The 14,136-nt window shown below is 44.1% G+C and overlaps 1 protein-coding gene across 1 annotated transcript in view; it reads right to left on the bottom strand.

Annotated features, from left to right (window-relative positions):
- Positions 1-1,696: 1,696 nt before the first annotated feature.
- Positions 1,697-14,136, bottom strand: part of LOC129869590 (ephrin type-A receptor 3-like) — a 152,771-nt gene continuing 140,331 nt past the window's right edge. Inside the window, exons 11-13 of the mRNA XM_055944121.1 lie at positions 11,991-12,176; positions 2,913-2,974; positions 1,697-1,951 (exon numbers count right to left, since the gene is read on the bottom strand). Coding sequence (XP_055800096.1) covers positions 1,712-1,951; positions 2,913-2,974; positions 11,991-12,176 — 488 coding nt within the window. The 3' untranslated portion in view covers positions 1,697-1,711. The remainder of the gene's footprint in view (positions 1,952-2,912; positions 2,975-11,990; positions 12,177-14,136) is intronic.

Below are 14,136 nucleotides of genomic sequence, written 5' to 3'. Positions count from 1 at the left end.
AAGTATTTCAACACCCATGCCCAGTCATCACATTTCTATTTATTCACAAACTCATCAAATAGTGAAAGCGAAATGTATGTAACTGTCATTCTATTGATGATGTACATTCATGATTTCATGATTTGTTTTAGGTTCCGTTTGACATGAACGTGGATATAAAGAGAGAGAAGGAGAGAGAGGAAGGACAAAGAGAGGGGTTTAGGTTGTGTCCTCAGCCTCCAGAACTACACGGCCTTGTTCCATTTGTTTCATCCCCACTGTGTTTCTTCCTGGGGGAGAGGGAAAAGGCAATATAGGTAGAGAGAGAGGGGAAGAGAGGTAGAGAGGGAGCCTGTGTGCTGACCCTGTGTTTCTCCTGCTCAGTGTCTACACTCAGGGGGCTGCTGGACTTACTCAAGGCTTGGCCTGCGTCAGGCCAGTGGAGGAGAGGAAAAGAAAAGAGCAGAGAGAAGAAAAGAGGAGAGGAGCCAAAGCTAACGGACCTCCTGGCCAAGTCACACAACTCCTGGCCAGCTCTCTCTAAACACAAAGCCCTCAGAAAACAAACCACTTCTTCCCTCACACACGCACGCAGGAGCACACACATATGCACACACACACACATTCACATGCAAGCACGCAAACACACACACACAAATAAATCCACTTCTGCTCCCTTGAATCCCTGGTGAGTGTACATAAACACAGCCAGCCTCATGAAAAGAAGGATTATACCTATAATGATGGTAGAGTATGACACCAGTGAGACACAGACAGACAGGAGGGGGCTCATGGAACAGCAGAGTGGTCTGACAGAAGAGGGAGGGAGAAAGAACGGCCTGCAGGGTCTGATACATTCATGTGACCGTTGAGTGGATGAGAACTCAGCTCTATTACTAGTGACACACTAGGGGAAGTCAATTAGCATATTTTAGGGAGTGAGTTTATGGGAGTGAAGTAATAGCTCTTTGAGTGTTTATTTAACATGGGGGTCTGAAGCTGTTATTACACAGAGTTTAGAGCCCTACATACTAATGTTAGGCCACAAGGTGACCACACACACAGTATTTTATATAGATGGTGATAGGTTGGATAAACTAGGTTCAAAGGCCTCTTGATGTTGCTTATCTAGTATGTTTGTCATTCCTTTCCCATGATCCTTCAGGAGAACACAAACAAAAGGCTTATTGTGAATTCATGTTAGCGTTATCTCACCCAGCTTTTATTTATGTACCGCTACCTCGCTCTGCACTGCTGCAAGGTCAGGAGTTTGTGTATGTGTGTATGTGTATGTATGTGACATATGAGGTGATTTTTCTCATGGACAGCATGCATTCAGTGATAGGGCTGGCAAGGGGGAGATAGATCAACAGAAAGAAGGGAGGGTGAGAGAGAGAGGGAGGGAGACAATGCCCTTCTGTGGAAACCTGAGACAGAGGTCAGTCAGTTCAGCTTTGTCTGACAGTGATAACCTTTCTCTCTGACCACAGCAATGTGTCCACTCACTATTAGGCACCAGAGTTATGGAAAGAGGTTGTTCTTACATGACATGAGTTTTTTTTAAATCTAGTTCTGTTCTTGTCTATTCATGTTCTGTATTATGTCATGTTTCATGTTTTGTGTGGCCCCCAGGACGAGTAGCTGCTGCTTTTGCAACAGCTAATGGGGATCCTAATAAAATACCAAATAGTATCCTGTCTCTGTCAGAAACAACTATTAAACCCATTGTATGTCATTGATAAACCCGACCACCATGTCTTACCCGTGTGGTGTAAGCAGCCTCCGGGTCGTCCTCCAGGACTCTGGACAGGCCAAAGTCAGACACCTTACACACCAGGTTGCTGTTCACCAGGATATTACGAGCGGCCAGGTCTCTGTGGACGTAACCCATGTCAGACAGGTACCTCATGCCCGACGCGATGCCACGCAGCATGCCCACCAACTGGATACCAGTAAACTGGGCATCATGTTTCTAGAAGGGGGAGGCAGAGGAGGAAGAGGGGGTGATGAGAGAGGAGGGGAGGGAGAGAAAGAGAGCAAAAGAGAGACAGAGACAGAATCAGTCACAGGTGGAATGTCATACCTCTAAAAACAGATGCCACTGGATTGAAAAATAGAATGAATATGACCTTTCTGTCTTTAAGAAATATAGCGGAACATTCATATATCAACATCCAAACCAATTACATTAACCTTTTAGATCACTTTAACTTGCTCATTTCAAGGTGAATTGTACAATCTCACAACCATATAGGCCTGACAACATTATGCCAGAGCCTTTGACCAAATAGATGGTGTTTTCCCTGGCACTATATAAAGCCCAGAGCACCTGGTAGAGACAAGCAGAGTTGGATCAAAGCTGCTACAGTCATATAGTCATAACACAAACATGAGGTACAGTGATGTGGTGTGGAGGAGAGGGATGACTGTGTGTGTGTGTGTGTGTGTGTGTGTGTGTGTGTGTGTGTGTGTGTGTGTGTGTGTGTGTGTGTGTGTGTGTGTGTGTGTGTGTGTGTGTGTGTGTGTGTGTGTGTGTGTGTGTGTGTGTGTGTGTGTGTGTGTGTGTGTGTGTGTGTGTGTGTGTGTGTTGTATGACAGTTCCCAGTGATAAAAGCCAGGCCACTCTACAACCAGAGGAAATAGCTGGAGAAGGTTGCAATTACTCCATTTTCCATCTGAAGGGATGCTGTGCAGACACACAGGCACATGTGGAAAACTGCTCAAACGGGACCTACACACACACACTCCTGTCTGCTCATGTTGATTAAATGTTGTTCTGACGTTGGTTTGATGTTTTGCTTTGGCTAATTTCAGTAAACCAGAGTTTCTGGTTAGTTCGAGTGGAATGCATGGCATAACTCCATAGGCCAACGTAGAAAGAATTAAGGTAGTGTGAAGATGATTAATTTAGCTGTGTAATATTGTAAACTCACTTTCAGAAAGCTGTCCAAGGATCCATTCTCCATGTATTCAGTCACTATCATCACAGGTTTACCTGGAGAGGAGAGACAAACTACCAGATTAGAGAATAATTCAGATTTGGCAAAACACACACACACACACACACACACACACACACACACACACACACACACACACACACACACACACACACACACACACACACACACACACACACACACACACACCACACAGGCACACACCACACAGGCACACACACACACGCACCGACACACACACACACACACTGGGTTCAGCAGTACTTCCTCCAGGCAGGATGAAAGGGCCCATGCAGGGCTGAGTGTACAGGTCCACTGGGTCACCTGTCAGAGTGGGACATCTTTATTCCAGCATCAGTAGAGAGTTACTATAAAACGGTAGTGTTGTCATCTGGTTCTGATTCACCAGAGCAGATCACACCAGAGCAAACCAGACAAGAGCAAGGTTTAAAACAGATAGAAACGAGGGGGGAAATTACTTTAAATCAGCCGTAGTCAAATGAACAGTACCGGTGTCACGACAGGTATGACGTTAAATCAGCCGTAGTCAAATGAACAGCCCCGGTGTCACGACAGGTATGACTTTAAATCAGCCGTAGTCAAATGAACAGCACCGGTGTCACGACAGGTATGACGTTAAATCAGCCGTAGTCAAATGAACAGTACCGGTGTCACGACAGGTATGACGTTAAATCAGCCGTAGTCAAATGAACAGCACCGGTGTCACGACAGGTATGACGTTAAATCAGCCGTAGTCAAATGAACAGCACTGGTGTCACAACAGGTATGACGTTAAATCAGCCGTAGTCAAATGAACAGCACCGGTGTCACAACAGGTATGACGTTAAATCAGCCGTAGTCAAATGAACAGCACCGGTGTCACGACAGGTATGACTTTAAATCAGCCGTAGTCAAATGAACAGCCCCGGTGTCACGACAGGTATGACTTTAAATCAGCCGTAGTCAAATGAACAGCACCGGTGGAACGACAGGTATGACTTTAAATCAGCCGTAGTCAAATGAACAGCACCAGCCGTAGTCAAATGAACAGCACCAGCCGTAGTCAAATGAACAGCACCGGTGTCACAACAGGTATGACTTTAAATCAGCCGTAGTCAAATGAACAGCACCAGCCGTAGTCAAATGAACAGCACCAGCCGTAGTCAAATGAACAGCACCGGTGTCACAACAGGTATGACTTTAAATCAGCCGTAGTCAAATGAATAGCACCGGTGTCACAACAGGTATGACTTTAAATCAGCCGTAGTCAAATGAACAGCACCGGTGTCACGACAGGTATGACTTTAAATCAGCCGTAGTCAAATGAACAGCACAGGTGTCACGACAGGTATGACTTTAAATCAGCCGTAGTCAAATGAACAGCACCGGTGTCACGACAGGTATGACTTTAAATCAGCCATAGTCAAATGAACAGCACCGGTGTCACGACAGGTATGACTTTAAATCAGCCGTAGTCAAATGAACAGCCCCGGTGTCACGACAGGTATGACTTTAAATCAGCCGTAGTCAAATGAACAGCACCGGTGGAACGACAGGTATGACTTTAAATCAGCCGAATTCAAATGAACAGCACCAGCCGTAGTCAAATGAACAGCACCGGTGTCACAACAGGTGTGACTTTAAATCAGCCGTAGTCAAATGAACAGCACCAGCCGTAGTCAAATGAACAGCACCAGCCGTAGTCAAATGAACAGCACCGGTGTCACAACAGGTATGACTTTAAATCAGCCGTAGTCAAATGAACAGCACCGGTGTCACGACAGGTATGACTTTAAATCAGCCGTAGTCAAATGAACAGCACCGGTGTCACGACAGGTATGACTTTAAATCAGCCGTAGTCAAATGAACAGCACCGGTGTCACGACAGGTATGACTTTAAATCAGCCGTAGTCAAATGAACAGCACCGGTGTCACGACAGGTATGACTTTAAATCAGCCATAGTCAAATGAACAGCACCGGTGTCACGACAGGTATGACTTTAAATCAGCCGTAGTCAAACGAACAGCCCCGGTGTCACGACAGCTATGACTTTAAATCAGCCGTAGTCAAATGAACAGCACCGGTGTCACGACAGGTATGACTTTAAATCAGCCGTAGTCAAATGAACAGCACCGGTGTCACGACAGGTATGACTTTAAATCAGCCGTAGTCAAATGAACAGCACCGGTGGAACGACAGGTATGACTTTAAATCAGCCGTAGTCAAATGAACAGCACCAGCCGTAGTCAAATGAACAGCACCGGTGTCACAACAGGTATGACTTTAAATCAGCCGTAGTCAAATGAACAGCACCAGCCGTAGTCAAATGAACAGCACCAGCCGTAGTCAAATGAACAGCACCGGTGTCACAACAGGTATGACTTTAAATCAGCCGTAGTCAAATGAACAGCACCGGTGTCACGACAGGTATGACTTTAAATCAGTCGTAGTCAAATGAACAGCACTGGTGTCATGACAGGTATGACTTTAAATCAGTCGTAGTCAAATGAACAGCACTGGTGTCATGACAGGTGTGAGTCAGATGGAAATGTGTTCCCCTTTTCCCCGTTTCATCCCTCCCTCCCTCGCTCTCTCTTTTGCTTTCTCACTCTCTCTCTCCATCTATCGCTCTCCTGCACTCTCCCCATCCCTCTCTCCATCTCTCTCCATCCCCCTCTCCCTCTCTCTTTCAGGCACATTGTAAATGTATCAATGTAAAATTCCACATCTGGCAACGCAGAACTCATTTCCAGATCTGTCAGAGGTAGGGGATGATGGAACCTGCTGTAAAAAGAAACACATTTATAACCCTTGTTGGAAAAATAAACTTCAATTAATAAAACTGGCTCCCTCACAAACTGCTTGCAATTTAATGGTGCGTAAAACAAGGCTAGGTGTGGTCAGAGCCGTGGTTGAACCTTACCACAACCAGCACCTTTCAATTACTTGATTCATTTTTTTATTTATTTCACCTTTATTTAACCTGGTAGGCCAGTTGAGAACAAGTTCTCATTTACAACTGCGACCTGGCTAAGATAAAGCAAAGCAGTGCGACACAAATAACAACACAGAGTTACACATGGAATAAACCAACGTTCAGTCAAAAACACAACAGAAAAGTCTATATACAGTGTGTGCAAATGAGGTAAGATTAGAAAGGTAAGGCAATAAATAGGCCGTGGTGGCGAAATAATTCCAAATTAGCAATAAACACTGGAGTGATAGATGTGCAGAAGATGAATGTGCAAGTAGAGATACTGGGGTGCAAAGGAGAAAGAAAAAAACAATATGGGGATGAGGTAGTTGGATGGGCTATTTACAGAGGGGCTATGTACAGGTGCAATGATCTGTAAGCTGCTCTGACAGCTGATGCTGTTTTTGCAATTAGTTCCAGTCATTGGCAGCAGAGAACTGGAAGGAAAGGCGGACAAAGGAGGAATTGAAATATACCTGCTGGAGCGGGTGCTACGGGTGGGTGCTGCTATGGTGACCAGTGAGCTGAGATAGCTAGCAAAGACTTATAGATGACCTGGAGCCAGTGGGTTTGGCGATGAATATGAAGCGAGGGCCAGCCAACGAGAGCATACAGGTCGCAGCGGAGGGTGGTATATGGGGCTTTGGTGACAAAACGGATGGCACTGATAGACTGCATCCAATTTGCTGAGTAGAGTGTTGGAGGCTATTTTGTAAATGACATCGCCGAAGTCAAGGATTGGTAGGATAGTCAGTTTTACGAGGGTACGTTTGATGGGCTATTTACAGAGGGGCTATGTACAGGTGCAATGATCTGTAAGCTGCTCTGACAGCTGATGCTGTTTTTGCAATTCGTTCCATGAGTGAAGGATGCTTTGTTGCAAAATAGGATGCCGATTCTAGATATAATTTTGGAATGGAGATGCTTAATGTGAGTCTGGAAGGAGAGTTTACAGTCTAACCAGACACAAACCTTGGAACTGTAAAATTAAAGTGAGTGCAAACAGATTTTTCATTACATCTCAAGCGCTAGATCTAGATTTCACAGTGTAGTGATAAGGGTCTGACTAACTGACAGTCCAACCTGTAACTCGTCTAGAAATAACAGCACCTCCATTAACATAAGAAACACTGCTGGCACAAACACAGTCGTAGACATCGTTAAACACCCCCCTCTAAAAGACCCTGATGGATTTGCCCAACACCCCCCTCTATAGAAAGTTGTGATGGATTGGCCCATTCACCTCACAGGACAGCCTTTATAGTTTCAGATAAAACAGACTCCCTAAACCTCCTCCGCTTTTTATTGTCACGTTCCTGACCTTATTTCCTTTGTTTAGTCTTTGTTTAGTTGATCAGGACGTGAGCTGGATGGGTATATTCTATGTTTTGTGTCTCATTGGTTTAGGTGTGTCTGATTGGCCTGATATGGTTCTCAATCAGAGGCAGGTGTTTTACGTTGTCTCTGATTGGGAACCACATTTAGGTAGGCTGTGTTCACTGTTTGTTTGTGGGTGATTGTTCCTGTTCATTGCGTTCTTTGGTTTCACTAGGATCACATGTTCAGGTCTGATTCAGCATTGTTCGTTTCATTCTGTTTATTGTTTTGTTCGTGTTTATAAGTGTTCCAATAAATATGGAAACGTACCACGCTGCGATTTGGTCCTCCTCTCTTCCACCTAACGACGAGCGTTACATTCATCCTCTCCTTTGCTCCCCTCTCTGTGTGTGTGTGTGTGTGTGTGTGTGTGTGTGTGTGTGTGTGTGTGTGTGTGTGTGTGTGTGTGTGTGTGTGTGTGTGTGTGTGTGTGTGTGTGTGGGTGTGTGTGTGTGTGTGTGCGTGCGTGCGTGCGTGCGTGTGTGTGTCAGGGTTTCCTTTAGGAAAATGTGGCTCCGGACATTTGACCGGCAGCATTTTAATTTATTAGACATTTGAGAAATTGACCGGACCCATAGGCATTGGGTGTGTAAACTGATTAGGGCGTCCACCCACGGTGCTCAGAATGGCAGAAATCACATTTAGATGATGGTAACTCATACAGAACATGCAAGTCGAGGATGCAACAATGTGCGGCCCTTCTTACTGAATTCAGATGTGCACTTTGAAGATGTTTGAATAACTGTCCACATTTAATTTTCCTCATCAACAAGACCAGTAACCAACAGCAACATCACTAGCCTGTCAATCTACTATCCCCCATAGTAGAAAAGTTTACCTATTCTATTGGTCAGCTTGTGGAGAAAGAAATAGCCTATTCCAAACAGACTCTGGGACAGTTGTGGGACAATAGATCCCAAATTCATACAACCAGTAGACCTAGGTTACATCTTTTTTTCTTTCTCCAAAGCAATGAGTCTGATCGAACAGATCAAAATATTTCGCTTCAAATGTTGATAAACAACTTTTCCTTCACATTATAAGCGCAGCAATAAGCACAACGCACACATTTTCGTTCCATAATGCAATTAATGGGAAAACACCGTTGCCACAGTGTGAGTTGTTTCATGTGACAGAGATGAAAATATCCGTTAGAAATGTAGAAAGAGGGGAGATCTAATTAACCAATAACGCACAAGTGGGTGTGGTATATGGTCAATATACCACAGCTAAGAGCGTTTCTTATACATGATGCACCGCTGTAAGGACTACTGTTGTAAGGACTGACGCCGGAGATGAGAAGCAGGTAGGGGGAGTTGAACATTTAATGCAGAACAGACAGGTAACAGGACAGGACCAGCGTCAGCACACGGGTAAACAAGGACATATGACAACCAATGCAGAAGCAGGGAACAGAGCGGGAACCAGACAGATATAAGGAAGGTAATAACAGAGGTGATTGAGTCCAGGTGAGTCCAATAAATTGCTGATGCACGTGACGGGGGGAAGGCAGGTGTGCACAATGCTGGGGAGCCTGGCGCCCTCGAGCGCCAGGGGGGAAGAGCGGGAGCATGCGTGACAAACGTAGTGTGCCTGGATACAACCTTTAGCTGTGGTATATTGACTATATACCACAAACCAAAGAAAGGTTTTGTCACACCCGTGGTATACGGTCTGATATACCATGGCTGTCAGCCAATCAGTATTCATGCCTCATAATATGCAATAAAATGTTCATTCGCTGTTTGAGATGCTGTCTGGCTCTTGCACTGTCTGGACAATTTCTGCTCAAAGGCTCTGTATCTGTATGCTGTACGTTTGTGATAAATAATATGCATAACGAATATACTGTACACACGCACCAATTTAATTCCACAAAATTATGCAAATTAACCCATAGACCGATAAGCATGACCAGTCAAATGTATTTCCATCGACTGGTATTTCCATCAATTAATAGACTAAAAAGCATTATATCACAATTGGGTTTTTTCTTCTTCTGCCGGCGCCATTTTTATTTATCGGCTTTTAACTTTTTTTCTCAGCCAAAAGTCGGCTATTACCAATGCATGCGTATGTGTGTGTGTGCGGTGCAGCCAAAAGCAGCAGAAAGCTTAATGAGGTGTGAAAGTCTCTGGATTATTAAGAATTAACAGGACTGGGTTAATAAATCACCATAGAGCACAGACAGGACTGTGTGTGTGTGTGTGTGTGTGTGAGTGTGTGTCAGTCTGTTCTCGCATGCCAACCAAACCCCTAAGAGCCTGCTATCAATCATAGAGTACCCCTCCAACACACAGACACAAACACATGCACGCACACACACACACGTTACTATGCTCTCCCCTCATTCTATCCTAAAAACAGAAAGAAACAAAGAATAATTTGCAATTAAGCCTGGCATTATTCACCAGCAGGGCTTTAATAGTCAGAGTGATGGAAGATGTATTCGACAAATAGAATCCCTATATGATTGAAAAAACAAAAGGGAAATTTTGCATTCCTCTCCGGGTTCTATGTACAGCCAGAAGAATGGAAAACTGAGTGGGTTTTCACTGACTTTGCTGAGTAACTGTGGTCCTGTCATAATGCTAAGAGATAATAGTTTCCACACGGCACAGTGTTTTTATCTAAACCGTCAACTAGAATACACAGGATTTCCTTTTTACTTTTTAGTCTGTTTTTCAGGAGAACTTAGATTCCATGGCCACAAACCTTTAGAGAAAATATGTGCAAGAGCCATATCAGAAGCATTATGTATATTAAGAACTTCCGTAGAACTTCTTCTGGTAAACATATCATTTTTACATGTCATTATCGACATTGTATAATAGGGCTGCACAATTAAATGTAATTCACATTGAAATCACATTATTTACATGTTCAATATCCATATGGTAGAGATCTACACTGAGTGTACCAAACATTAGGAACACCTTCCTAATATTGAGTTGCACCCCCTTTTGCTCTCAGAACAGCCTCAATTCATTGGGACATGAACTCTACAAGGTGTTGAAAGCCTTCCACAGGGATGCTGTGCATGTTGACTCCAATGCTTCCCACAGTTGTGTCAAGTTGGCTGGATGTCCTTTGAGTGGTGGACCAGACTTTTTCAATTGTGTTATTGACTGTACGTTTGTTTATCCCATGTGTAACTCTGTGCTGTTGTTTGTGTCGCACTGCTTTGTTTTATCTTAGCCAGGTCGCAGTTGTAAATGAGTTGTAAACAGTTGTAAACTTGTTCTCAACTGGCCTACCTGGTTAAATGAAGGTGAAATAAAATTTAAAAATTAAAGATTCTTGATACACACAGGAAACTGTTAAGCGTGAAAAACCCAGCAGCGTCGCAGTTCTTTTCACACTCAAACTGTTGCGCCAGGCACCTACTACCATACCCTGTTCAAAAGCACATAAATATTTTGTCTTGCCCATTCACCCTCTCAATGGCACACACACAATCCATGTCTCAATTGTCTCAAGGCTTAAAAATCCTTCTTTAACCTGTTTCCTCCCCTTCATCTACACTGTTTGAAGTGACGAGTGTTATCAATAAGGGATTATAGCTTTCACCTGGATTCACCTTCACTCAGTATATATCGCATGCAATATTTTGAATTGCCACTGAGTGAAATGTCAATTTTTATAGTTTACTCTTTTTGTCGTCTCTCCGTTTGTCGTCTCTCTCCCTCTCTACTCTTGCAGCTGCTCAAATGCAGTCAACGGATTGTTTCAAAGAAAAACAATGCTGCTTTCCACTTTGCTTTTAAATCATTATTTTAATATTCCTACAGTTCACCCAAGTGTTTTGTATATCACAAATCAATTTGGAATATTTGGTAAAAACAAAAAGCAATTTGATTTTTGGCCCATATCGTCCAGCCCTATCGTATAATTATTTTCAACTACTGTATATTATGATTCAGAAATCCATGGCTGGGCTACAACTGATATGAAACATCATTAAAACAGATCTGTTCTGGCCTGCTGGTCAAGTTGACCAGAGCTGGCTAACCTCTGTAAAGTTTTACTGTGAGTTTTACAAGCCTGCTTGTTCCGTTAAACTGATCAGTTCATCTGCTGTAGAGCGATCAGAGGGAGAGATTTTATAGGTTTAACTCTTCAGTATAACGACATTGCCAGAACAGCAGTATTATGTGTGTGTGTGTGTGTGTGTGTGTGTGTGTGTGTGTGTGTGTGTGTGTGTGTGTGTGTGTGTGTGTGTGTGTGTGTGTGTGTGTGTGTGTGTGTGTGTGTGTGTGTGTGTGCGCACATGCACCAGGCCAGAGTGAGTTAACAGGCGGAGAGTGCAGTGAGGTGGAGACCGACTCTGATTGTGGACCAGAGGTCAAAGTAATTATTTCACCGTTTTTCGAGTAATTACCTTTAAGAGGCTGAGAATGTGTGAGTGTGTGAGAATATCTTTGTTAAGGAGCCTCGGGAGGGAGGGTGAGATTCAAGCCAATAGAACTCAATAAAAATGGATTCTCTTGTAAAGGTGTAGCCAGTTTCATAGAATTGTTCAGTGTATAACCAACAACACATTCTGTCCAAGGTTTTCTTATGGGCAGGATTCTTTAGGCTCCATCTGGCCAGGCATAACATACTTCATACATACATAAATATCACGCCAATATTTAATGAGTGATACGTTTGTTTTTCTCTCATTCTTATTGTATAGTAAGATATGGTCTGTACGTACTCTTGGTGACCACTCCCTCCAGCCTGATGATGTTTGGATGGTCAAACTGTCCCATGATTGACGCCTCGGACAGGAAGTCCCGCCTCTGTTTGTCGGTGTATCCTGCCTTCAGCGTCTTGATTGCCACACAGATCTCCTTCTTACTGGGCAGACGCAGACGACCACTGCACACCTCCCCAAACTCACCTAAACACACAAACATACACACACAGAGCGTTAATAACACACACATGCACTGTCACCAAGGACCTGAGGCACTGACACCAAGGACCTGAGGCACTGTCACCCAAGACCTGAGGCACTGTCACCAAGGACCTGAGGCACTGTCACCAAGGACCTGAGGCACTGTCACCAAGGACCTGAGGCACTGTCACCAAGGACCTGAGGCACTGTCACCAAGGACCTGAGGCACTGTCACCAAGGACCTGAGGCACTGTCATCAAGGACCTGAGGCACTGTCACCAAGGACCTGATGCACTGTCACCAAGGACCTGAGGCACTGTCACCAAGGACCTGAGGCACTGTCATCAAGGACCTGAGGCACTGTCACCAAGGACCTGAGGCACTGTCACCAAGGACCTGAGGCACTGTCACCAAGGACCTGATGCACTGTCACCAAGGACCTGAGGCACTGTCACCAAGGACCTGATGCACTGTCACCAAGGACCTGATGCACTGTCACCAAGGACCTGAGGCACTGTCACCAAGGACCTGAGTCTACAATCAATTATTGATTACTTTTCATCAGAATAACTGTTATCATTTATTTCAGTTGGATCAGACCAGTCAGAGATTCTTGCTTAATTTCATAACCACACCCATTAGCCCATTATAAGCGTGTGCAGTCATATGTCTTTCTTGGAATCCAGTTCCCTCACTGAGATAACAATGACTAATTAAAGCTTGACTACATTGGCCACAGTCTGTAAATGACCCTTCTACTTTCCTTATCATATACAGCACTATGACACTCATCAGAGCTGACCAATTATCATTCCAGCATAGTGAGACATGTACAGTATCATTCCAGCATAGTGAGACATATACAGTATCATTCCAGCATAGTGAGACATGTACAGTATCATTCCAGCATAGTGAGACATGTACAGTATCATTCCAGCATATTGAGACATGTACAGTATCATTCCAGCATAGTGAGGACATGTACAGTATCATTCCAGCATAGTGAGACATGTACAGTATCATTCCAGCATAGTGAGGACATGTACAGTATCATTCCAGCATAGTGAGACATGTACAGTATCATTCCAGCATAGTGAGACATATACAGTATCATTGCAGCATAGTGAGACATGTACAGTATCATTCCAGCATAGTGAGACATGTACAGTATCATTCCAGCATAGTGAGACATGTACAGTATCATTCCAGCATAGTGAGACATATACAGTATCATTCCAGCATAGTGAGACATGTACAGTATCATTCCAGCATAGTGAGACATATACAGTATCATTCCAGCATAGTGAGGACATGTACAGTATCATTCCAGCATAGTGAGGACATGTACAGTATCATTCCAGCATAGTGAGACATATACAGTATCATTCCAGCATAGTGAGGACATGTACAGTATCATTCCAGCATAGTGAGACATATACAGTATCATTCCAGCATAGTGAGGACATGTACAGTATCATTCCAGCATAGTGAGGACATGTACAGTATCATTCCAGCATAGTGAGACATATACAGTATCATTCCAGCATAGTGAGGACATGTACAGTATCATTCCAGCATAGTGAGACATATACAGTATGTACTATCCCTCTGAGGTATGAAGCCTCTCTGGTGATGTCACGCCCTGATCTGTTTCACCTGTTCCTGTGATTGTCTCCACCCCCTCCAGGTGTCGCTTATTTTCCCCAGTGTATTTATCCCTGGGTTTCCTTTCTCTCTGTGCCAGTTCGTCTTATATGTTTCCAAGTCAACCAGCGTGTTCCCGTTCTCCTGCTTTTTGTATTCTCCTTTTTCTAGTCCTCCCGGTTTTGACCCTTGCCTGTTTCTGGACTCTGTACCTGCCTGCCTGACCATTCTGCCTGCCTTGACCACGAGCCTGTCTGCCACTCTGTACCTCCTGGACTCTGATCTGGTTTTGACCTTTTGCCTGTCCATGACCATTCTC

Source organism: Salvelinus fontinalis, chromosome 14, assembly GCF_029448725.1.
Source record: "Salvelinus fontinalis isolate EN_2023a chromosome 14, ASM2944872v1, whole genome shotgun sequence".
Lineage (NCBI taxonomy): Eukaryota > Metazoa > Chordata > Actinopteri > Salmoniformes > Salmonidae > Salvelinus > Salvelinus fontinalis.
This window is presented reverse-complemented; position numbering and strand designations above follow the sequence as displayed.